At 39.0% G+C, this 23,379-nt stretch overlaps 2 protein-coding genes across 6 annotated transcripts in view; both read right to left on the bottom strand.

The window, feature by feature from the left end:
- Nucleotides 1-13,819, bottom strand: part of LOC116267404 (phosphatase IMPL1, chloroplastic) — a 68,386-nt gene extending 54,567 nt beyond the window's left edge. For both annotated transcript variants that reach the window (XM_031649100.2, XM_031649101.2), the window contains exons 1-2: nucleotides 13,735-13,819; nucleotides 13,444-13,656 (exon numbers count right to left, since the gene is read on the bottom strand). The gene's annotated coding sequence lies outside the window, so the exon portion shown is untranslated. The remainder of the gene's footprint in view (nucleotides 1-13,443; nucleotides 13,657-13,734) is intronic.
- Nucleotides 1-22,966, bottom strand: part of LOC116267403 (transcription factor TCP24-like) — a 32,621-nt gene extending 9,655 nt beyond the window's left edge. For 2 of the 4 annotated variants that reach the window (XM_031649098.2, XM_031649096.2), the window contains exons 1-2: nucleotides 22,628-22,966; nucleotides 20,325-21,910 (exon numbers count right to left, since the gene is read on the bottom strand). In XM_031649098.2, the coding sequence (XP_031504958.1) occupies nucleotides 20,361-21,734 (1,374 nt within the window). In that variant the 5' untranslated portion in view covers nucleotides 21,735-21,910; nucleotides 22,628-22,966 and the 3' untranslated portion in view covers nucleotides 20,325-20,360. Of the gene's footprint in view, nucleotides 1-20,128; nucleotides 21,911-22,422; nucleotides 22,566-22,627 lie in introns of those variants that run through there. The other 2 variants (XM_031649094.2, XM_031649099.1) reach the window with 2 other exon arrangements.
- Nucleotides 22,967-23,379: the final 413 nt, after the last annotated feature.

The following is a 23,379-nucleotide window of genomic DNA, read 5'->3' as shown; positions in this document are numbered from 1 at the left end:
ATGACAATCCATAAGAGCTTTATAGTGGATTGGCAAGGTAGGAAATTAATTCAAGACCAACAATTCAGCACCTCTCATAAATCCATCCTTATCACCTCCTCTCTAACAAGGGTTGTGAAACGAGAAACAATAAACCAATTTGCTTGCCTTTGTACAAGCATTGTTGTCTTCAATTCCTTAAAAGTCTAATCTTGTATGGCCAATTGTCCATGCTAAAAGTAGAGTTTACATGACCGGTATGCATGCAGCACATAGGAAAACCCATTATTTCTCAAATTTAGGAAGCATCATGTATATGTGGCAAGGATGATGCAGACATTACATGTGTATATGTGGCAAGGATGATGCAGACATTACATGTAAATGGTGCAAATGCTTGTCAAAGATTAAGATAATGATGTCTTTTTACTTCAAACCCTTGTATAATCAACTATACTGAAATATATTTACCATCAATAATAAAAACATTAATTATCAAGACAAATTGTACTTGACTTTTTCTTGAAACAAATCCTAAACCTTGTCTTCCCAATTTTAGGTAAGCTCATGCTTTATTAATTGTTGAGAACTTTAGTCAAATGTCTTAAATGCAAGATAATGTCAAATGCCCATAAGATTGTTTATGATATTTTCCATTGCAATTGAGAAGTATATGGTATTTATTCCAATGATCTATTGTGGTAAATGCAATGCAGGATGCAAAAGAATAAAACAAGAACAATTTTCTAATGTAATGACCCATAAATTTTTTAGAACTAGGCATTATTCTCATTTTACCTAGCAGGCAACCAAAGTCTGCCTGCATTATCTAATTGTCTAGGAGAAAAAAGGTCTTGGCAACAATTTATTTGTTATAACATCTTACCAACTGCTTCAAATATTTTGATTTCATGCAAAAAATGATTTCTTGTGAAGTTCATGTCTTACAAGATTAATGCTAAATAAAGATGGATGTAATGTGCAAATCTCATCCAATCATGATGTGCTTAACTACAAACATATGAACTTTTTTTACACTAGTCCAACAAATCCATTTGAGTTTAAATTTTGTCAAGTTTTCATAAAAATAAATCAACGTTCTATATTACACTTTCTACTTATTAGTTGTTAGGTTTATTAAAATCTTAATTATTTCAAATGTGGCACCCATGGCCAAAGCACCTCAAAAGCATTTAAAATATAGACATAATTTGGCAGGCCTTTCTGCTCCTCCTACTAGAGTCACAATAGCATTTAGTTGATGTGCTTAGTCATCTACTTGTGTTTGCTTGGATATTGGCAACTTTTACTTGTCATTAACTCCAATGTATAGCAATGGGTTCTAAGGCACCCCTCTACTCATTGCATTCTGTATACTATTTCAGTTTAGGACTAATGCACTTTGTTTCCCTCTTTGACACCTCATTTTCTCCTTTGGATAAGGTTGTGATGGCATCAACACATGTCATTAGGGAAGACGGCTCTCACTATCTCATTGTTCAAGGAAACAAGAGAGAGAAAAAAAGGGTAAAGCATGTCAGCCATTGCATTGAAGAAAAGGGTAAATCTCAGCTTTCTCCCATTGCTAAAGAGGAGGAGGCATCCCGTTCTATGCTAGGCCCACTTTACAAAAGTTTTGTAATGAACTGGCAAAGTAGAAAGATGATTCGTAACCATCATCTCAATACTTCTCACAAATTCATCCCTATCACCTCCCATCAATAGTGGTTGCAAAATGAGAAAACAAGAAAGCAACTTGCTGACCTTAGTACAATCATTGTTGTATCCAATTCCTTAAAAATTTAATCTTATATGGCTAGTTGGACTTGCTTAACAACAATTTTTTTTTTTGTCATGACACGTACAATATGGAGAAAAAGTCTTCTCTTCAAATCTAGAAAATCTCATGTGCATGTGGTAGTGATTATGCCTATGCTACAAGCAAAGAATGCAAAATACTTGCTAATGTACTATACAATAACAACATTTCAAATATTTGGTCTCATCAAGTATATTGAAATGAATTTATCATAAAAAATAGAAAGCTTTATGCAGACATGCAACTTTATGGAAAACATGCATGAACAGAACATTTTTTTGAAACAAATCCTAGACTTCTTAGATTCAAATAATCTTTTTGCTTATTTTTTTCTTTAATTCTCGTTACCTTTAGTTAAATGTCTGAAATGCATAGACATAGAAAATGCTTAAAAGATCGTGAACTTATTTTCCACTGCAATTGAGATGCACAATGCACTCATTTTTATGGGTATGCAAAATTTGCTCAATCATAAAGTGCATTTAAAGTACATTCGTCCACCTGGGTCCGACACATTTTTTTTTAACTCTATTAAATTTCTAAGAATCAACAATCTAGCACTTTCTAGTTATTAGTTGTAGCAATGGGGTCTAAGGCACTACTCTACTAAGTATTTTTTCTTCACTATTTCAGCCCAAGACCAATACTCATGCTTTTCTTCTTTGATGTCTCTTTTTTTTCAGTTGATAAGATAGCACTTGGATCAGCCAATGCACCTAGAGAAGACGACTTATTTCATTATCTCATGGGTTGAAAAGAAGAGGTGAAGTGAAAAGGAGTACAGGATGTTGCTTGTAGTATCAAAGCTTCCTCTCCAACTAAGTTCTTTCTAAGATCCTATAGTCTATCTCAACATCTATAACTTGACTTTCTTCCATTGCTAGATAGGAGTGAACCTTCTTGTTCTACACCAACCCCTCCCCTCTCCTCCCTCCCACCCCCTGCCCCCTTCTCACCCAAACAAAAACTCCCAGCTAAAAGGACCACACTACTTAAAAGGGCTGTCTTTTAAATGTAAATCGACCAGCACTCCCTAATTATGATGCATCAATTAAGTGGCAACCCTGGAAAAGCTATGTGGTGGACTAGCAAGGATGGAACTTGATCCATGACCATCATATCAATACTTATTACAAATCCTTCTTTTTCGCCTCCTCTTCACCAATGGTTGTGAAACAAGAAGGCAAACCAACCAACTTATTGGACATTGTACAAGAATCCTTGTCTTAAATTTCTTGGACATTGTACAAGAACAACTTCTAAATATAAGGAACCATATTGAGCTATGTGCTATTCTCATATTGTCTAATTGGCAGACAAAGCCTGCTTGCATTCTCTAATAATGTTTATAAGAAAATAAGGTTAACAACAATTTCTTTATTAGTTAAAGGTCTTTTATACCTTAAGTTGTTTAGATGTGGCACCTCACAAATGGCCCCTAAAGAACTTTGAAAAGAAAGCCACAATATGTTTGGCCCTTCCAATGTCTTCTTACTGCAGTTGCAATGGTACTGGAGACAAAGAACTTCGTTATCTCCTAGTATGCTTACTTGGAGATCATCAGCCTTCACTTGTCATTAACATCGATGTCTACCAATGGGATCGGAGATGACCAGCCTTCACTTGTTATTAACCTCAATGTGTTATTGTGGGATCTAAAGCAGTGCACTACTATTTACTTTACCTCTATTCTTTTAGCTCACGGTCGACACTTGGTTTACCTCTTTCATGTCACCATTCCTATTTGATAAGATTGTCATTGGATCAGCTCATGACCGTAGGGAAGACTTCTTTTCTTGTTATCTCACTGTTCAATGAAAAGGGATATGGCAAAAAGGGCAGAGCTTATCACCTGTAACATTTAAGGTTCCTCTCATGCCATCTAAGATTCTTTCCTAAACCCTATCGCCTTTCTTAGCATCCAGATATTGCTTTCTCCTATTGCTAGAGAGGAGCACATCTTCTCATTCTACACCAACCTCTCTCGTTCTAGAACACTAAAGGGTTTATCATTCAAAGGGGCTTTCCTTTTGAAGGTAAACCCCTTGCGTATGTTATAATTACCATGCCTAGAGAGGACAACACCACAAATGCACTACGGTGGACTGGCTGGGTTGGAACTTGATTCAAGGCCATCAGTTAAGTACCTCTCATAAATCCCTCCTTAGGGCATCCTCTCCACCTATGGTTGTGAAACAAGAAAATGACAAACCAAATTGATGCCTTGTGTAGAAGCATTATTATTTTGAACTCCTTAAATCTAACCTTGCTAAGCCATTTGAACTTGCTTAAAAATAATGTTTATTTGGCCATGGTATGTGTAGCATAGAGAAAACGTACTTTTTAAAATTTAAAAAACATTGTGCATAGGTGGTAGTTGACAATGGCTGTTCTACTGCAAACGATGCAAATACTTGCCAAAGCATAAGGTAATAATATTACCTCTTACTTCAAGTCTTTGGTGCTATCAAGCATATTGTAATGGATTTACCATCAAGAATAAGAACATTTACTAAGACCCAATGGAACTTAAGATTTTCTTGAGACAAATCTAGAACTTTAACTTCCTAATTTTAGATAATCTTTGCCATGAGATTGAAGTTATTTCCCCATGTAATTGAAAAGCACATGGTACACATTTCTAATGGTCTATTGTAGTAAGTGAAGTGTTTCATGCAAATGAATAAAATGGGAGCTAACTCAAATATATTGAACCATAAATTTTTTTTAGATAGGTCATACTATCATATTGCCCAGCCAACAGTCAAAATATGTATGCACCACATATTTATGTTTGGGAGAGAATGATGTTTAAGAACGATTTCTTTATTACTTAACCTCTTACCAACTGCTCCATATACTTGAATTTCATACAAAAAGATTCTTTTGAAACTCATATTTTCCGATATTGCTAAATCAAGATGGATGAATTGTGCAAATTTCGTTCAATCATGATGTGTTTAATTCTAGACCTACAAATATATTTGTTTACTTTCCATCCAACACAATCATTTGACTTTAAATTCTACTGATTTTCCACGTAAAGTCAAATTCTATATAGCACTTTCTACTCGTTAGTCTTTGTGTCTCTTAAGTAGTTTAAGTGGTGCACCAGAGGCCAAAGCCCCTCAAGAACTATGAAAAATATAGCCATAATCTGGCTGGCCCCTCCCAACTCCTCTTTCCAGAGTCATAATGGCAAGGTTGTCATTGTGCTTGGTCATCTCACTATACACCAATTCGAAGATCATTAGACTTGGACTTTGTTAACCTCAATGCAAAGCGTTAGTGAAGAGACAAAATAAGAATTTATCTCTCATGTGATGGAAAGCATTGTCAAAAAAGAGGCAGCTATCTCAGATGCAAGGCAGAAAGTCAAAGAAAACATCTCTTTTTTGATGTGGAGCCACCAATGCAGATGTTTTCGTACGTAGTGAGTTGTCTTCTCTAACACAAGAAAAAAATGTCAATGAAACTTACTTTCCTGACATTTCAGGATATGTCAGAAAAGACCCACCATAAGTGTACTTCCTCTGGTGTTGGCGACCAATGTCGATGAAAAGGGATTCACTAATGCATAGTAAAGAACGTAAGAAATTACCCCTACTTATTGACATTTGTAGAAATACATCATAGATGAGGGCTCACCATTAAAGTACCTTTATTCCGTGTTTTCATAAAAACGCCAATGAAAAGGTCTCCACTAACGTGATAAATTACACCACAAAAAGCACACAGCAAGTGCAGTTTTTTTGACATTGTGAGAGAGTGCCATTGAAAAGGACTTCACTGGTGTGCAGTGGACAATGTTAGAAATGGCCAACACATTATTGATGTTGGAGGCAAAACATATAAAAACTCAACCTTCTCTGACACAAGGCTGCCACATTAGAGAAAGTAGATAGCTACCACAAAAACTTTCAATGATGCAAAAAAAAAAAAAGTCCCACTAAAATTCTATCACTAAAGTGTAATCGATGATGCTAGTGATGGACCAGTTTTCTCCGACATCTTTGAAGTGCTTACTATCAATGTAAGTGCGTTGATACAAAGCGATGCGCTAAGGTTATGAAGTGATGCATAGTGAATGATTATTCGTATAGCATCCACAAAAATAATGTTAAAAATGAAAAAAAACAATCAAAATAATGTATGAGTAATGTGATTGTGGGAAGAGAGAGCAAGAGAGAAAGGGAGGACTACCCGCCAGTTCGCTGGGTGGCCGGAGAAAGAGCAAGGGTCGCTGATTTGCATATCCTTAAGCAAAGAGAGGGAAAGAGACGCAGGGGCGGGGCAGGGAAGAAAGAGGTCGTTACTGTTACGGATGTCAATATATCCGATTTGAATCAGATATTTGACCGAATCAATCCGAAAAAGTTGGATACAGAAAAAAAAATTAATATCTGATTAAGAAATCGGATCAGATTCGGATTTAATAAATGGCATCCGATCAGATTCAGATTTGAATATACATAAATATCCAATTGGATTCAGATTCGGATTGAATTCATTTTTAGACAAATATCCTTTATCTAATGCTATTAAATTTTGAAAATTGGTAAAATCCGGTTCAAAATTTGGATTCGGGTTCGGACATAATATAAAAATCAGATTTGAATAGTAAAATCAGATTTCATATTCGAATTTGGATATGACTGTTTTTTTATTCGAATTCGAATCCGAATATATGAATATCAAAAAAGCAGATATGATTAAAGATACATCCAATTCAAATTCGATTAGTTGACATCCCTAGTTATTGCCAGTCTATTTGCTAGAAAGAGGGTGTGTTTTCTTAAACTAAATCAAAGGGTCAATAGAGGAACTCTTGGGTGGAAATTGCTATTCATGTTAAAAATGAAAAACAAAGCATTTTTGACATGCTTTAAAAAAAAAGGGTGCCTGAAGCGCACGCCTCTAGGACACTTCACATCATACAGATGCGTACACCTCATCCTCATGAGGCGTACATAACAGGTCATCTTACTTCTCAAACATGGATTTTGATGCGTAGTGCATGGTAATGTGTGTGCATCAAGCATTGAAGCGCACACACTTAACATTCAGGAGATAGAAAGAGAGAGAGAGTTATTAGAGATGCATGGCAGCAAAGAGATAGGTGGTGGTGGCGGCGGCGGTGGGCTTTTGGCAATGGCCATCCGGCAATGAAGAGACGACCAGCAGCTGAGGCCAAAGAGATGGATAATAAAGAAAGAGAAAACCGATGAGTGAAATGTGTGTGCATCAGGCACGCAGTGCATGCCGGTTGGAGGTGTGTGCATCTTGTTAAACACAGACCACCGATGAACTTGGTGCGTTCAGCAAGGTGGTGCAATCGATGCACACGCATCGCTTGGTGATGCGTGAAGATCTAATAACAATGCTTACTTACTGAAGAATAGTCATCTATGTTTGGATTTCTCCTCTTCATGCATACACAAATGATATGCCCTAAAACAGGATTATACTCATGCTAAATCATTGAATTAAACAAAATAAACTTAACTGTAGCGGAAGTGTACTTGAATCCATCTGAAGAACTGGATGGTAGATCGCGGTAGGATCTTCCAGGGTCTTTGCTGGCGCACGTGAGGTCTCTCTGAGATGGGGAAGAGACAACCCTAGAAACCAACGTTTCTGGAAACCATTGCACGACCACAGGGACCACTACCATTTTATATTAAGGGCAATTGCGGATTCCACCCATCAAAGAGGTCGTAATTGCGTACTGGTATCTATACATTTCAAAATTACCTCATACCATCTAAAATGACGTAATATCCCAAAACGCAATCACTTAAGCGGATATTTACCTTAAGACAGCCATAATGTCTGAAATTCCTCATACACATATGCCAGCCCACCAAATGATCTTACAATCTCCCACTTGGGCCAAATATGTCTTTATACATTTAGACATTACATAAAACCTTAGGAGCTCATACTGCTATCTTATTAAACGTCATTTTCACCAATCTCGTCCATGATCACATCAACACAAAACCAAAGCGGCTTTCGCTATATCAAAATTAGCTAAACCTTCAATGATCACAAATGTTAACACAACCAATGACATAGATCTAATACGGATGTATAGCATGAGAATTACATGTAATGTGATTACAACATATTTATTCTCAACTGGTCCAACTTTAAAACCTTATGGAGATCAAAAAACACATAAATACAGAATGGAACCAAAGAACTTTAAACTTTATTCTGCAGAAAACTGAATATGTGTCCATACATAAGAGCAAACAAAATACAAACTCCCACTAAACCAGCACATCATCCAAAGACAACACCTCCATACGAACAACATGTTCGTGAAAGACCTTAGGTGTTAAACCTTTGATAAGCGGATCTGCAATGATAGAGTCTGTCCCAATATGCTCTAAAGACACATGACCATTCTGTATCCTCTCTTTAACAGCCAAAAACTTAATGTCGATGTGCTTCGACTTTGACAAACTGTGGCTGTTATTAGAGTACATGACTGCTGAATTACTGTCACACAATAACCTTAGTGGTCTTTCTATACCATTCACAATGCGCAGCCCCGTGACAAAATTCTGCAACCACAAGGCATGATTGGACGCCTCGTAACATGCTATGAATTCCGCTGCCATGGTTGAAGTAGCTACAAGTGTCTGTTTGACACTTTTCCAGGATATAGCTCCTCCAGCCAATAGAAATACATAGCCTGAAGTAGACTTGCGACTGTCTTGGCACCCAGCAAAGTCAGAATCTGAATACCCAATGATCTCCAACTGGTCTGACTTCTTGTATGTGAACATAAAATCTTTTATTCTCTGTAGGTACCTCAATACCCTTTTCGCTGCTTTCCAATGATCCATACCTGGATTACTTAAGTATCTGCCTAACATTTCAACGATAAATGCAATATTCGGATGGGTACAAACCTGAGCATACATAAGGCTTTCCACAACAGACGAATAGGGAATTATTTCTATTTCCTTAGATTTGATTTCATTTTTAGGGCACTGTTTGAGACTAAACTTGTCTCCTTTAGCAACTGGAGTATCTCCTGGTTTACAATCCTTCATGCCATATCACTGAAGCGCCTTATCAATGTAGGTCTTTTGTGATAATCCAAGAATACCCCGAGAATGATATTAAAATATTTGGATCCCTAATACAAAAGATGCATCACCAAGATCCTTCATGTCAAACTTTGTTGACAAAAATTTCTTAGTTTCATGCAATATGGCCACATCATTACTTGCCAGCAATATATCATCGACATATAAAATCAGAAAGATAAATTTACCTCCACTGAATTTTTGGTATACACATTCATCAACCATATTAGTTTCGAAGCCACATAAAACTATAACTTGATGAAATTTGTAATACCACTAACGGGAAGCTTGCTTTAGCCCATAGATAGATTTCTTAAGTTTGCAGACCATTTTTTTTACATCTCCTGAAACAAAGTTTTCTACTTGCACCATATATATTGTTTCATCAATGTCTCCATTTAGAAACGCTGTCTTTACATCCATCTGATACAGCTCTAAGTCAAAATGAGCCACAAGTGCCATTATGGTCCTAAATGAGTCTTTCGATGAAACTGGAGAAAAAGTCTCTGTATAATCAATGCTTCCTTTTGAGTAAAGCTCTTTGCAACAAGACGTGTCTTATACCTTTCGATGTTTCCTAATGAATCCCTCTTGGTTTTAAATATCCATTTACAACTAATGGGTTTCACACCTTCAGGTAAGAGAACAATATCCCATACATCATTGTCTATCATGGACTTTATCTCCTCATTCATGGCATCTATCCAGTTATGAGATTTAGAACTCTTCATCGCTTGTTGGAAGTTGATAGAATCATCTTCCATTAAGCCCATATCAATATCATGTTCTTGGAGATAGACAAAATCATTTGAAATTGTATTTTTCCTCTCTCTAGTGGATCTCCTCAGTGGCACCTCTACTTGATTTTCTTGAGGTTGTTGAGTTTGTTCTTCAATGGGGAGATCAACATCATTGCCTTCTTCTGAATATGTTGATGGAACAATGGCAGGAATGAATACCTGACTATTGCTTACAACATCCGTATGAATGGACTCAGGTCTCTCTTCAAAGGCAATGCTTCTAACCTGATCACCTCCCACAAACTCAATATCTTCAAAGAAATGAGCATTTCCCGTTTGAAAGAAACACTTACTGGATGGATTATAAAACTTATAACCCCTTGACCTATCAGAATACCCAACAAAGTAACAGTTAACCGTCTTAAAGTCCAGTTTCCTTTCGTTTGGCCTATATGGTCTCGCTTCAGCTGGACATCCCCAAATATGAAAATGTCTCATACTAGGCGTTTTGCCTGTCCATAATTCATATGGGATATTCGGTACTGCTTTTGATGGTACTCTATTTAGAATATAAGTTGCAGTCTTTAATGCTTCTCCCTAGAGGGACTCTGGTAAGGTAGAATGATTAATCATACTCCTTACCATATCTATAAGAGTCTTGTTTCGTCTCTCAGCTACACCATTCATTCTGGGAGAACCTGGCATGGTGTATTGAGGGACTATACCGCATTCCTCTAGGTACTTAGCGAAAGGCCCTGGACGTTGTTCACCTGATCCATCAAATCTACCATAGTATTCACCACCATGGTCATATCTAACGACTTTAATCATTTTGCCTAATTGATTCTCAACTTTGGCTTTAAATGACTTGAAAACGTCTAAGGATTGAGACTTCTCATGAATCAAATACAGGTAGCCATAACGAGAATAATCGTCTATGAACGTGATAAAATATTGTTGTCCATTCTAACAAGCCGTAGGGAATGGACCACAAACATCCGTATGAATCAGTTCTAAGACATCTGAAGCTCTACTTGCACCTGTTTTCTTAATGTTTGTTTGTTTTCCCTTTATACATTCAATGCAAACATTAAAGTCTGCAAAATCAAGGGACTGAAGAATTCCATTTGACATAAGCCTTTTATTTTCTTTTCAGAGATATGACCTAAGCGCCTATGCCATAACAAAGCAGAATTCTTATTGGATAATTTTCTTTTAGTACCACTAGACGTAACATGCAAGGTTTCATGATATGAAGCAACCGTATCAAGCAAATAGATGTTATCGCTACCAGATAAAGAACCAGTGGCTATCAAATTTGAGTGCAGAAACAACTTAAATTTACTTCTTTCAAATGAACAATAATAACCAAATTTGTCAAACGAGAAAAAGAAACCAAATTCCGTCTAAAAGACGGTACCACATAAGTTTCTGTCAAATTCAAATAACAACCAGTCTTTAACAATAACCGAAAATCTGCTATGGCTTCAACTTTCGCTTTCTTGCCATCGCCCACATAGATGAATCTTTCAGCATCATTTGGCGTTCGACAATTTAGGCAGCCTTGCATATAGACACTTATGTGAGCAGTAGCACCTGAATCTACCCACCAAGTGTCTCTAGGTACTGAAGTTAAATTAACCTCAGAACAAACCAAAGTGAGAAGTGTACTCTTCTTTTCACGCCATGCATGAAACTTAGTACAATCCTTCTTTATATGACCTTCACTCTTACAAAAGAAGCAGCCTGATTGGCTTTCTTTATGCTTCTTCTGTTTCTTAATGGATGACAGGTCAACTGCAACTTCCTTAATAGTCTTTCTTTTCTTACATATAAAAATCGAATCATTGAACTCAAGAATAGTACTCAAATTTACAGATATCATGGAAGCAAAACTCACTGTACAAAGAACAAACCAAAGCATGCTCGCAATCAATACATGTACAAAGATCAAACAACAAATATAAATGAATTTAAACACAATTGCCCAAAAAAACTCATCACAAGGTACCGGTGCAACGTTAATATCCAATCTTTGGATTCAAATACTAACTGCAAGTGGTATCCTTGGTCAACAATGAATATGGATAATTAACCTTCTCAAACAACGAGCCTATCTTTGGATTGACTCACTATTCACATGGAAACCTGAAAATTATCACATATTCATTGCCCTGTATACTTAAACCTGACCAAACAACAATCCTCCTTTGGGTTGATCATTGACCGCATGGATCAAGTATATTATCATCTATTGTTCAAAACAGGCAAATTCGTACAACAGATGTCACTTTGACGACATAACGTACTAACCTACTCATTTCAAACAATAGACATGGCCAAAGATCAAATTCATAATCCAAACATTCATCTAAAGTACACCCATAATTTTAATAGCATGCAAAACATAATACATAAATTAAAATTGCATACAATATTATCCCAACATTGAATCCAAAACCAAATGATTCAATGATATGGGCCCAAAAGAGTCCAAAATTTTATAAATCGGTACCATAATCGTCTTAAGTGGGTCAAGAACCACTGAGTTGGCTTTAAAATGGTCTGTATCGTTCTTAAACCACAATAAACGTACCCACAAGGCCCTAAATAGGGCTGAACCAGTTTAAAAATTGAACGAACCGGTCAAATTAGACCGTATCGATTCTAAAACTGAGTGAACCGGTCTGAAAAACTCTGAATCGGTCTGAAAAGGGTCCAAATCGGTTCTAAAATGTCCGAGCCGGTTCTAAAACTGAATGAACCGGTTATGTTTTAAAACCAGGCCGTATGGATACGGGTCAGGTCCGTCAGGACACGACCTGATCCAGAAAAATTTAACGCGGGCGTATTCGGGCGGCAAATGATTTTTTTTTTTTTAAACTGATGGATCCGGATCGGGTATGTCCTGACCCGACCCGGTCCGACCTGCCCTCTCGACCGCGCGAGCGGTCGTGGGAGTCATCTCCACCGATCGCCTGCCGAACGCCAGGCGGGCAGTGGTGTTCCACCGGCAGGCCACCCAACTTCGTGGGTGGCCGCCGGCGGGTGCCGCCAGGACAGCCGGCCGTCGCTCGCCAAAAAACCGGCCAGAATCGGCCCTGATTTTCCAGATTGAAATTTGCCCCTTTTCTCTGTTTGTCGGAGATTGAAAACGGCAGCGGGAAAGCCACCGACGGCCCTCCTTTCACGTTGGGTGGGCACCGGTGGGTCGCGCGAGCCCGTCCGGCGACAGCTAGGTCGCCGGCGGTCGCCCTTCACCACCGTCGCCCCTCACTGCCGTCCCCTTACCTTTTCTCTTCCTCAGGTGGCTGCAATGGAAGCTAGGGAGCCACCGGCGGGCCACCCAACAATGTGAATGGCCACCGACGGGTCAAACCAGGGCGGCCGGAGGTCGGTCGTCGCCTAATGACCGACCGACGCTCGCCTGAACGGCCTGAAACCTGCCGCCCCTTTCCCTAATAGAAGTCTGACAGCCTCCAGCGTGGTGGTGAGAGGTCCATCGCACGGAAGCCCAACGGCTTCCATGGTTCCTCTTCCTCACGGCTGTAACAGAAGCCTGATTGCTTCCATCGCCCACGCCCCTCTCCTCTGCCCAACGGCAGCCACCGCCAACCCGACCATAAGCAAACGCACAAAAATTATCTAAAATCAACGATTCAACAATAAACATGGGCTCTGATACCAATTGTTGGGATTTCTCCCCTTCATGCATACACAAACGATATGTCCTAAAACAGGATCATGCTCATACTAAACTATTGAATTAAACAAAATGAACTTAATTGTAGTGGAAGCGTACCTGAATCCACCTGAAGAACTGGACGGTAGATCGCGGTAAGATCTTTCAAGGTCTTTGCTGGCGCACGTGAGGTCTCTCTTAGATGGGGAAGAGACAACGCTAGAAACCAACGTTTCTGGCAACCATTGCATAACCCCAGGGACCACTACCATTTTATATTAAGGGCAATTACGGATTTCACCCATCAAAGAGTCCGTAATTACGTACTGGTATCTATACATTTCAAAATTACCTCATATCATCTAAAATGACGTAATATCCCAAAACGCAATCATTTAAGTGGATATTTACCTTAAGGCAACCATAATGTCTGAAATTCCTCATAGACATATGTCGGCCCACCAAATGATCTTACAATCTAGCCTCCATATAAATCATCTTGTTGTCGTTCCCTCTGGGGCCAAAAAGGAGCTTTGACGTGATCCTCAGCATGTTAGTAAAAGAATCATATTTTCTAAAGCTATCCTTATTTGGGATCAGTAAATGGCAGTAGCAGTGGGGTCTATGGCACTGCTCTTTGGAATGATAAAGGAACCAAATTTCTAAATTATGAACTTTGAAAACATAAGAAGACATAGTTTTGGGGGTCGTTGTTGTAGAATGATTAGCGCTGAGTGCATACCCAGTCCAGTCGCCAGAAACAAGGCTGTTCATCAATGAGTTCGAGCCAAGTTGAGCAGTTTGAATTCGGCTTGACCTCGAGTCAAGCTCGTTTCTATTAGCTCGAACTCGAGTCGAGTTCTTAAAACTCAAACTCGGCTGGATTCGAGCTTGATTTGAGCAATCTACTTTTTTTTATAACTTTATGAAACGTATTTTGTATATTTTTTTTCTCGAACTTAACCGAGTTTAACCGAGCCGAGCCCACTTAACTCAAGCTCGACTCATTTAGGTTGTCGAGTTCATTTCTTAACTTGAGTTTGAGTTGACCTCGAATTAGCTCGACTCATTGAACAGTCCTCCCCACAAATTGCGAACGACAATCAAAAAGGTTTTGGCCTTTGACGAATTTAGCCCTTCACAAATTTTCACGTGCAGCCTTTGAGGAAGAATGGGGAAGGTTTTGGCATTGCGATTAAACTTATTCAAATCGACATTCTTTACATTCCTCCTCCTACCACTCATGGCGGGCAGGCTGCCCATGCTAAATTGCAAATGATAGATCGGTGGTAACTTATCTCTCATGTAGCATTTATCTAATATAATTAACAGGGCTACATTCATGTGCTTTTTTTCCTTTTTCGTATTAATTAAGTATGCTTAGTAAATACTAGCATGAAAATATGTTCACGCTAGTGGCTGAGACATATAGGGGCTGTTGTGGGCCACTGCCTATCAAAAGTTTCATTTTAAAATTCAAAATTACAATGCGTTAAAAAAAAATTACATAGATAAACCCACGTTAGACTTGGGCCTGTAACTCAAGTGTTCTTGCTCTGGTTTTCACTAATAAATTAGCTTCTCTTATTGATTCTGAATTTATTGCAAAAAAAGGTCCTTAGTGATGGTGGTCACTCACTTGCGTTCCGTTATAGTGTAGATAATCATAAAAATGTTTGCTAATGGGAATGGGGATCCGTATATCGTTTGATGTTATGGCATAATCAATAGTACATTAGTGTTTCAAAAACAATGGAGTACACTAACTCTGGATAACAAATTTCAAGCACATCATAAACTTCAATTTGCATAAAATGATCCATCCAGGCGGAATCTCAACCATCAGTAAATCTAATGTGAAGGACTTTTTGTGTTCATGTAATCTACATGTTGAAGAAGATGCTGAAAATGCGGAAGGGAATAAATCGTTCTCATGAATATAAAAGGCGTCAATGTCTCAATGGCGTAAGTTGCAATTGCCTTGATATGAGCTTCTCTGTCCATACATGCTAGTCTCTCAGAACTAACTGCCCTTTTATATCCTCCTATTTTTAGCAACCAAATAAAAAGTATTTCTGGGAAACATGATCTGTGAACATATATATCCTTATGCCAATGCCTTTGAACCGTGTTATCCAGTTAAACCAGAGGCATGCATGAAGATACATTTCATCAGGAAGGCTACTCATGTCATCCATGATGGACTATAAAATAAAATTTCTCTTTACCAATCATAATCCTTTCATTTTTAAATCGATAATCTCTCTATTACTTTGCACCCCTATGCCTTGGTTCGGCGTACATATAGATCAATTAGGTAGGGAAAATAACTCCTTTTCGTATATATATGTAGCCTAGGCAGTGGATTGTGTCTACGGTACAGAAAGTAATAAGCGGGACTAGATGCACTAAACAGTCCAAAAAGAATAAAAGACGACCAATAAATTGCATTATTAGTTGTGAAAAATAATAATAAAATTGGACGACTTTCAGTGAAAAGCATGGCTATCAACTTATATTTACGGACAATTAAAATGCATGGTAATATTAATACGTTGAAACATCCGTAACTTGCTAATAAGTGACAACTGAAAGTTCGAAGTTTCAAATTTAGCGCAGTTCATGAACAATTAAATTTGAAAGGTTGCATAACTTTGCAATACATTAATACTTTCAAATGTTCTAAAGGATGCAAAATCTTCTAAATTCCTAAGTCCGAAGAGGTGAGTCTCTACTTTCAACTTCTCAAATATAAATGCTTAAATAAACCCAAAAATCGCTAATCTAATTTTTGAGGAAAAAGATAAATGCTCAACATAAGCAAAATTTTCATATTAACATTGCTTGTCTTCAAACTATCTACATATATAAGTCTGATAACCAAAATGAGCGCCAGGAAGAAAAAAAAAACATTCAGAAAAACGAAAGTCTACACATGAATAGAGGAAGAAGAGATGAGAAAGAGAAAAAAGAAAAAAGTTTGCCCCAAATGGCATCCCAAAAAATAAAAAAAAATGGGTTGGTAGGCAAGTTTAATCACAATGACAACATAGCTTCAGCATAGAAATTTAGGCACAACACTCGCAAATTGTACTTCAAAATTTTCCAAGTCGCAGGCAATTCAACAAGGACTATAGATAGTAACCCTTTATGATATGCCACTAGAAAATTTCAGTCTCTTTTGATATCTCAAACTTGAAGCTTGACTCTGATCAAGATTCATAAACATGAAAGAGACGGTAGAATTTAGCATCATTACTACAATCTTTGTTTATATTTCCTAATGATGATAAACAGGAAGCTTCTAAATCGCTAACCAGAGAATCAGTAAGCGGGTTCGACAAATGCTCCGCAAACAAGATGGTGAATTTTTAAAACAACTACTCGCAAAGATAACTTTCGTCCAACAAGAAACATATTGAAAGAGTTGAATTACAAATTTCCCATCTTTTCGTTTTTCACTTCTCACCTAACATATCCTAAAACTTGCTTGGATACTCTCCCTCTCACTCTCAATCTCCCTCTTTCTCTCCAAAAAGAAAAATATACACACACATATATACTCCCTCTATTACCATGAAGATATGTTTTCTTTGTCTAGAAAATGTTAGAAAAGTGTCAAACTTAAGCAGCGGTGAAGGGGATCTATAAAATCAAGAACGACATAAAACCCTAAAGACAAGTTGTATATTTTTCAAAAATTATATGCTGTAACAAAAAGGCCCAGTAGCTACAGGAATTCTTACAATTGGTACACTACCCAGCGTCATCTAGGCTCTCCTTTTCTTGGTACTTTGGGTTAACTCATTAATGCTAATGTGAGATCAATCATGTGATATTATTATTATTATTATTATTATTATTATTATTATTATTATTATTATTATTATTATATTTTCTCCTGGACAAGACTGCGGGATATGATTCGTACATCTGGCAGTCTTCTCATACCTCCTTTGCGTCCTTTGATAACAATTTACGGTCTTTACTAATATGTAAAGTATAGCTTGAGATTCATAAGTGATATTAACTAAAATAATAAAGTAAGACTAAGTCAAGTTTCATTTCAATTAAATCATTTTGACTGGCTGTTTTATGTAGATAAGTAAAAAAGCAGTAGTAACTAGAACGACCAGCACAGCAACAATAAATGCAAGTACCTTTACTTCCATAAACTCAAATTTCAATTTTATTTTGCTTTTTAAGAAAACAGGATCTAATGCTATAAAGATGGTAAATTATTTCTACATTATTTTGAAATTCACTGGGATGAATTAAATATAATGACACTGAATCGGAATATGATATCATGGAGACCTATTGATATCCTTAGAATAAGCACTGCTAGTTAATATCTTCTATTCATGCATAACAGAACTTCATGAACAGGTTTAAACTTAACCTTACACATAATAGACAATCATTTCTTCGTTGGTGGCACAAATCCGAAGGCTGAAGGAGTTCACAATTCACATTTCATAAACCAAATTATCAATGCTTCTGAAATTTTAGTGGATGCATGTGCTTGTATCTACCTAAGGATATTGTGACACCTATATCCTATCTCTGTACATAATCTAAAAATTTGTTTATAAGTTACAGTAGCATCTCACGATCTTGAAATAACCATCCAAAAATGCATTAAGATCACCAATTGTACAAGAATCTTATTTGATAGACATATAGAAAGAAGTAAAGCGTCTCACGATCTTCAAATAACCATAAAGGGACAAAAATGCATTAAGATCGCCGAATAGTACAAGAATTTTATCAGATAGATATTTAGAAAGAAGTAATATCACCATAAATAAGATGAATGTAAACCACATAAGTATGCACATTTATTTCTCTCCAAAACTTAGAACCCAAAGAAACCGCAAAAATGACCTTGAAAATAAATATAGGTGGTGAGCAGGCTGTAAAAGGAGAATGCGAAGCAGTAGTGGAGCCATGTTATACTTGGGACAGCAGTTGCCCACACCGCCTTACAAATTTGCCTTCAAAAGTATTTTTGTTGTAACCATTCCTTTATTTAAGTAACCTGAGTGCCCTTATCGTTTTTTTTTTTTCAATTGTCCCTCAAATTATTCTTAACTTTAATCTTTTTGCCCTTAAAAATAAAAATATGCAAACCAAGTACACGTCATTTTAAGTTGAGAAAAGGATCTGCCTTTAAATTTCAAATTCATCTTGCGGACGAATTTTCTGATATATTCTTGTATAAGACCTAAACATAATGAAAAGCTTGAAAGCATTCCTTTACAAAATTATTGTTTTACGTTCGATAAATGTAACAAAATTCACTGTTCAGTTTAAAAAATTTATATTTACTCTACACATCTTCGGTTGCCGTTAAAAGATGGAAATGAACAAAACTAACGTTTCTTATTTTATTATTGTTAAAATATAGAAAATGCCGCTACCTTTTAGCTTAGGATGTAGAAAATCGTTTGAAAACATGACAGGCATAACAAAATTTATGAAACATATGTCAATATTTTCAAGAAGCTTTTCTAACAGTACCAAGAACATACATTTTAAAATATAAATTCACGAAAATATAGAAATTAAGATTATAATTTATAAAAATAAATAAGACATATTTTCATATTATGCTAGATTTTGTGACACATGGTCATAGTTTTTCTTTACATATAACACAAAATAACAGAAACCATTTTATTTTGATAGCTAAAAAAATTGCAAATTTTTTGTTTCTACTTTAAAATTTGAGTTAATCCAAAAGATTAGAACTCTTTATTTTTACTTTGAAATTTGATTAGAAGATTCTTTCCATTAGATAAAATTACTTGCTTTGCCATTGACGTGAAGATGTTATATGTGATTCTAACTTATTTATTTTAACTTTTCGTGAATACGGTGTTATGGACCCCGCATCTTACCTTTCCAATATGGAATTACTCTTGTGAAGAGGCTCAATTCCGAAACCAAGTCTAAGCCAAGTTTGTTGCTCTTGCACAGTCGTGCTTCACTTCCTGTATGCTCGGGAGTTTCTTCATCCCAAACAAGTTTCTTTATCGGAACTCAATTTCTCAGCTTGAAACCCTTCTGGTAAGGCTGTCACGTGCTTTTCAGGGAACTCATTAAAGCTGTTATAACAATGGTTCCGTCTTTTTCTGCTGCACAATGTGTCCTTTTAATGTTTTTCCATTTTTCTACAGCACACTCATAAGGGCAAGCGGTCCGGAAAACCTGCAAGTGTGTGGATCCCATACTTAATGTGATCCATGTGGCACATAAGAATGTGATATATCCAACATCCTAAATCAGGGGAGGAAGAGGCAGAACAGCCCCGAGCTCAAGGCCCACGCGGAAGGGAATGCACCATAAAACTAATGGAGCTGTTGACGAAGATGGCACACGCCGATGGATCTCATAATTTCAAAGTATTAATCCCACGAGCTTTCAAGCGGTGCTCATGCTAACTGCATGCAGCTGTACTTATGACGCTTCTCGTCTTCATTAAGAGCTTTCAAACGGCCTGCCTCGGCCCCCTACTGCATTTCAGGTATCTGATATTAAAAGGAAAGAGTTTTGTTCAAGCACCGTATTTTCTCAGCTTTCTGTGCACCCTACCACGAGCGGCAGTGGCAGGCCCATCATGCGGTTTCAGGAAACATTTAATCCATCCATCAATCAAAAACGGGTGCCATCAATCCCATGGAGACAGTTGCAGGAAAAAGGTAAGGACCACTCGAGAAACAAGGAACAGATAGACAGACAGTCCGCCGATTGACAGCACCAACCAAGGACAACGCATGCGTCGAAAGGAATGCTCGCATGATCAGGGAAAGCAAAACATACTAAAAGATTATAATAGCAACAATTACAACAGAGACGATGATCCGAATTTTAAAAGGAAAAAAAAGATGCGACGGCAACATCGATGGCCAATAACCGTTTGCCTCGTGTGTGATAATGGTATTGCACTTTGGGTAAAATGAGGAAGATAAAAGAAAGATGTCGATTGGTGGTGGTACCTGAGAGAGAAAGAGAGCCCACCACTTGACAGGCCATCAGCTCTTCCCTTCTTCCTTCAGATCGGTGTGCCTGCTTCCGTCGCTGTAATACAGATGAAGGCGAGCGTCAAGCCCAGGTTGGAACTGGCTCCCACCTGTTCCCTGCGTTTGACCGATGAAGAACGGCAGCCCTGAGGACGCTCCTTGGTTGTTGGAAAACGGAGGGGCAAGCTTCTGGTGATGGTGGTGGTGAGACATCAATGCAGACGAATTGGACTGAAGGGTCCCCCTATTGGAGCCGGCAGCGAAACAGTTGTAGTCGTTCGAGTTGGCGACAGGGACGTGGTTGCCTTGCAAGAAAGCGAATTGCTGGAGTTCCGTGTGGTGGTCCACTAACCCCAGGTTACAAGGCGGGTTCAACGGAGCACTGCTCATCAGCTGAGACGAGTTCACGAGGTTCGGTGAGGGCATGACCAAGGAGGCCTGAGATTTGCCCTGAGAGAAGACGGAGGCGGCGGCGTTCGTATTGAAATAGTCCAGGACGGGCGAAAGCATTGGTGGAGGCTCCGGCTTCTTCACGGACACGGGTTGCCTGTTGCTGGTCTTGTACGGAAAACCGGGGTGCTGATTCTGAAGGTCCATGAGGAGGTTAGTGAAGGAGGAAGATGAGTAGGGTTGTTGGTGTTGCTGCGTGTTGCATTTTTGGGAGGCGACCTCTTCAACCGATGTTGCGGTGGCGATCGTGGCAACTGTGACGACCTTATCCTTCGCCCTCTCCCTGGCCCTCTCTCTGGCCTTGACGCGTATCTCAGAGCGTGAAAGTGATAAAACGGAGCCTCTGCTCGTCTCAGAGGTGCTGCTGCAGGCTGATCGGGTGCTCAGAGGAAGAGGTTGGGCAGGGTCCTGGTCGGGGCCGGCGGATGGCAGCCTGTCCAAGAGCGTGCCTTCCAGAGATGGAAGCTCTGCTATGGCGTCGGCAGCAGCTTTTATGAGCCAGTCCACAGCCTTACTGGGCTGATCGAAACCTAACCTGTCCTGCAGGTCGTAGAACTGAATCGCGGTTGACACCGAGAGGCGCACCCTGCGGTCACGAAGGCCCTTCGCTGTCAGTACCTTGCTATGCCGGTCCTTGCCCCCAGACGCCCTCGAAACCCTAAAGATCCTGGACGTCTGCGGATGCTGCATCTGCAGCTGCATAGATTGCTGGTGCTGGTGCTGCATCTTCCAAGAGGATGACGGCTTCGTGTCCTCTTCTCCGTCTTCTCCTTCCTCCTCATCCTCTCCTCCTGTCCCTCCTCCTCCGTCTTCTTCCTCGTCGTCGTCGTCTTCTTCTTCCGTTGTCGCCGTTTGCTGCCTCACTTCGTTTAGAAGAGCTTTTACATTGTTCCTTGATCGCTTCGCTGCGTACGAGAGCGTCTCTTCCGCTTCCATGCCGCTTTCATTAGTCCTCTCCCTCCCTCTCTTTCTCTCTCTCTCTCTCTCTCTCTCTCGCTTGGTAGTTGGTAGAGTTACCGGCTTCCTCCTTCCTCCCAAATTAAATTTTCTCGAGATTTTTTCACCTTTAGACACTGAGGGAAATGAAATCCTCAATCAAGCTCCTTCTTCACCTAAACAAAAGAAGAAAAATTAAGTGGAACAGCAAACAAGGGAAAATAAAAGCACAAAAGGAAGGTTCTTCATGCTCTGCCTGCTTTTGAAGCAAAACGGCGGAAGAGTAGAGTTTATTGCGTTAGTATTACTGTCTCCTTCTCAGTCTCTATTTTAACAAGAAAAAATGATCTGAACCATCAAAATCCTCTAAGCTCCTGCAACACGAGAGACCTGGCCCTTCTACAGCCGGGAAAAGGCAATCCGGCTGTGACCCCGGTAAGGGACCAGCAGATTTTATAGGGAATCTAATGGTGAACGCGGTGCTGTCGGTCTCTGTCATTCTTACTCAAACTAAAAGCAAAATAATCGAGAAATTGTGTTCAAAAAATTTAGCCCTAGGAAAAGTACGAACAGCTAGACAAAGATCGGCTCCTCAGGAACGAGAAAATGAGAAGCAAATCCAAACACAAAAAGGCACAAAAAAAAATTCGGGGGAAAGTTAGCCGCTTAAGCAACGGATCTGGCCTACCCGTTCTTACGAAGGAAAGCCAAATGCTTAAAAGTAGGCGGAAGCAGAAGTCATTTCAGATCTCGCTGTCCTAGCTTGCTTCCACCTAGTCTACAGGAAGAGCAGAAGAAGAAACCTGAAACACGCTTCTGATTTCCTGCTCCCAGCTCAAGGACGTCTATCTCTATCTCGAAAGCACAAAATATTCAACTGAAAATTTTCTCACCTTTTGTTTGACAAACTCCACGGTGCTTCCTCGTCCCCTCCTCGGGCGCCATTAACGAACGACAGGAACGCCCGAAGCTTCACTTCTTTTTCTGCTTGTCTCTCTCTCCACTCAGGCACGGTTCGTCCTTCCTTCGCCTAGCGCTTCGTCGCCGAGAATCAAATTATCATCGATATCAAAGGAAGGGGATGGAGTGAAAGCGATTAAAAAAATTCACATATTCGATTTAAAAATACTTTTCCAGTAAATTGGGCGTTTATTTCACGAAAATCTCTCTCCTCTCTCACGAATCTAGGCAATGGCTCGGCATTCGACGTGGATGCCCTAATGCGCTCCGCCCCAACCCAACCATTCCTGTCCCTTTTCTTCTCCATTGGACGGCCGAGCCAGCCGGCCAGTCGACTGTCCAAAGCCCAAGCCGTCGTCTTCGTCGGGGATGGACGACGGGTGGCTCAGTCGCTAAAGACGGCGCGGCCCTCTGGCTCGATAACATATTAGAGTAAAAGAAAAGATTGGAAGACAATACCTTCTACAGTTAACAAATGCCCATGACCTTCCACACAATTACAGTGCCTGCCAATTTATCCGAGGGATCTCCATGGCGGAGCGTAAAGTTTGACTTAGGCTTTACACTGAGTCGCCTTTATCATCATTTATTTATAGTTCAAAAAAATATCATCAATAACTAAATTCTCACCTAGTCACTAAACTACCCTACCCTCCTTGGAACCTTACCACGTGAAGCAACTTCT

The sequence above is a fragment of the Nymphaea colorata genome, chromosome 14 (assembly GCF_008831285.2).
Source record: "Nymphaea colorata isolate Beijing-Zhang1983 chromosome 14, ASM883128v2, whole genome shotgun sequence".
Lineage (NCBI taxonomy): Eukaryota > Viridiplantae > Streptophyta > Magnoliopsida > Nymphaeales > Nymphaeaceae > Nymphaea > Nymphaea colorata.
Note: the sequence above shows the minus strand (reverse complement) of the source record. Positions and strands in the feature narration are given on the sequence as shown.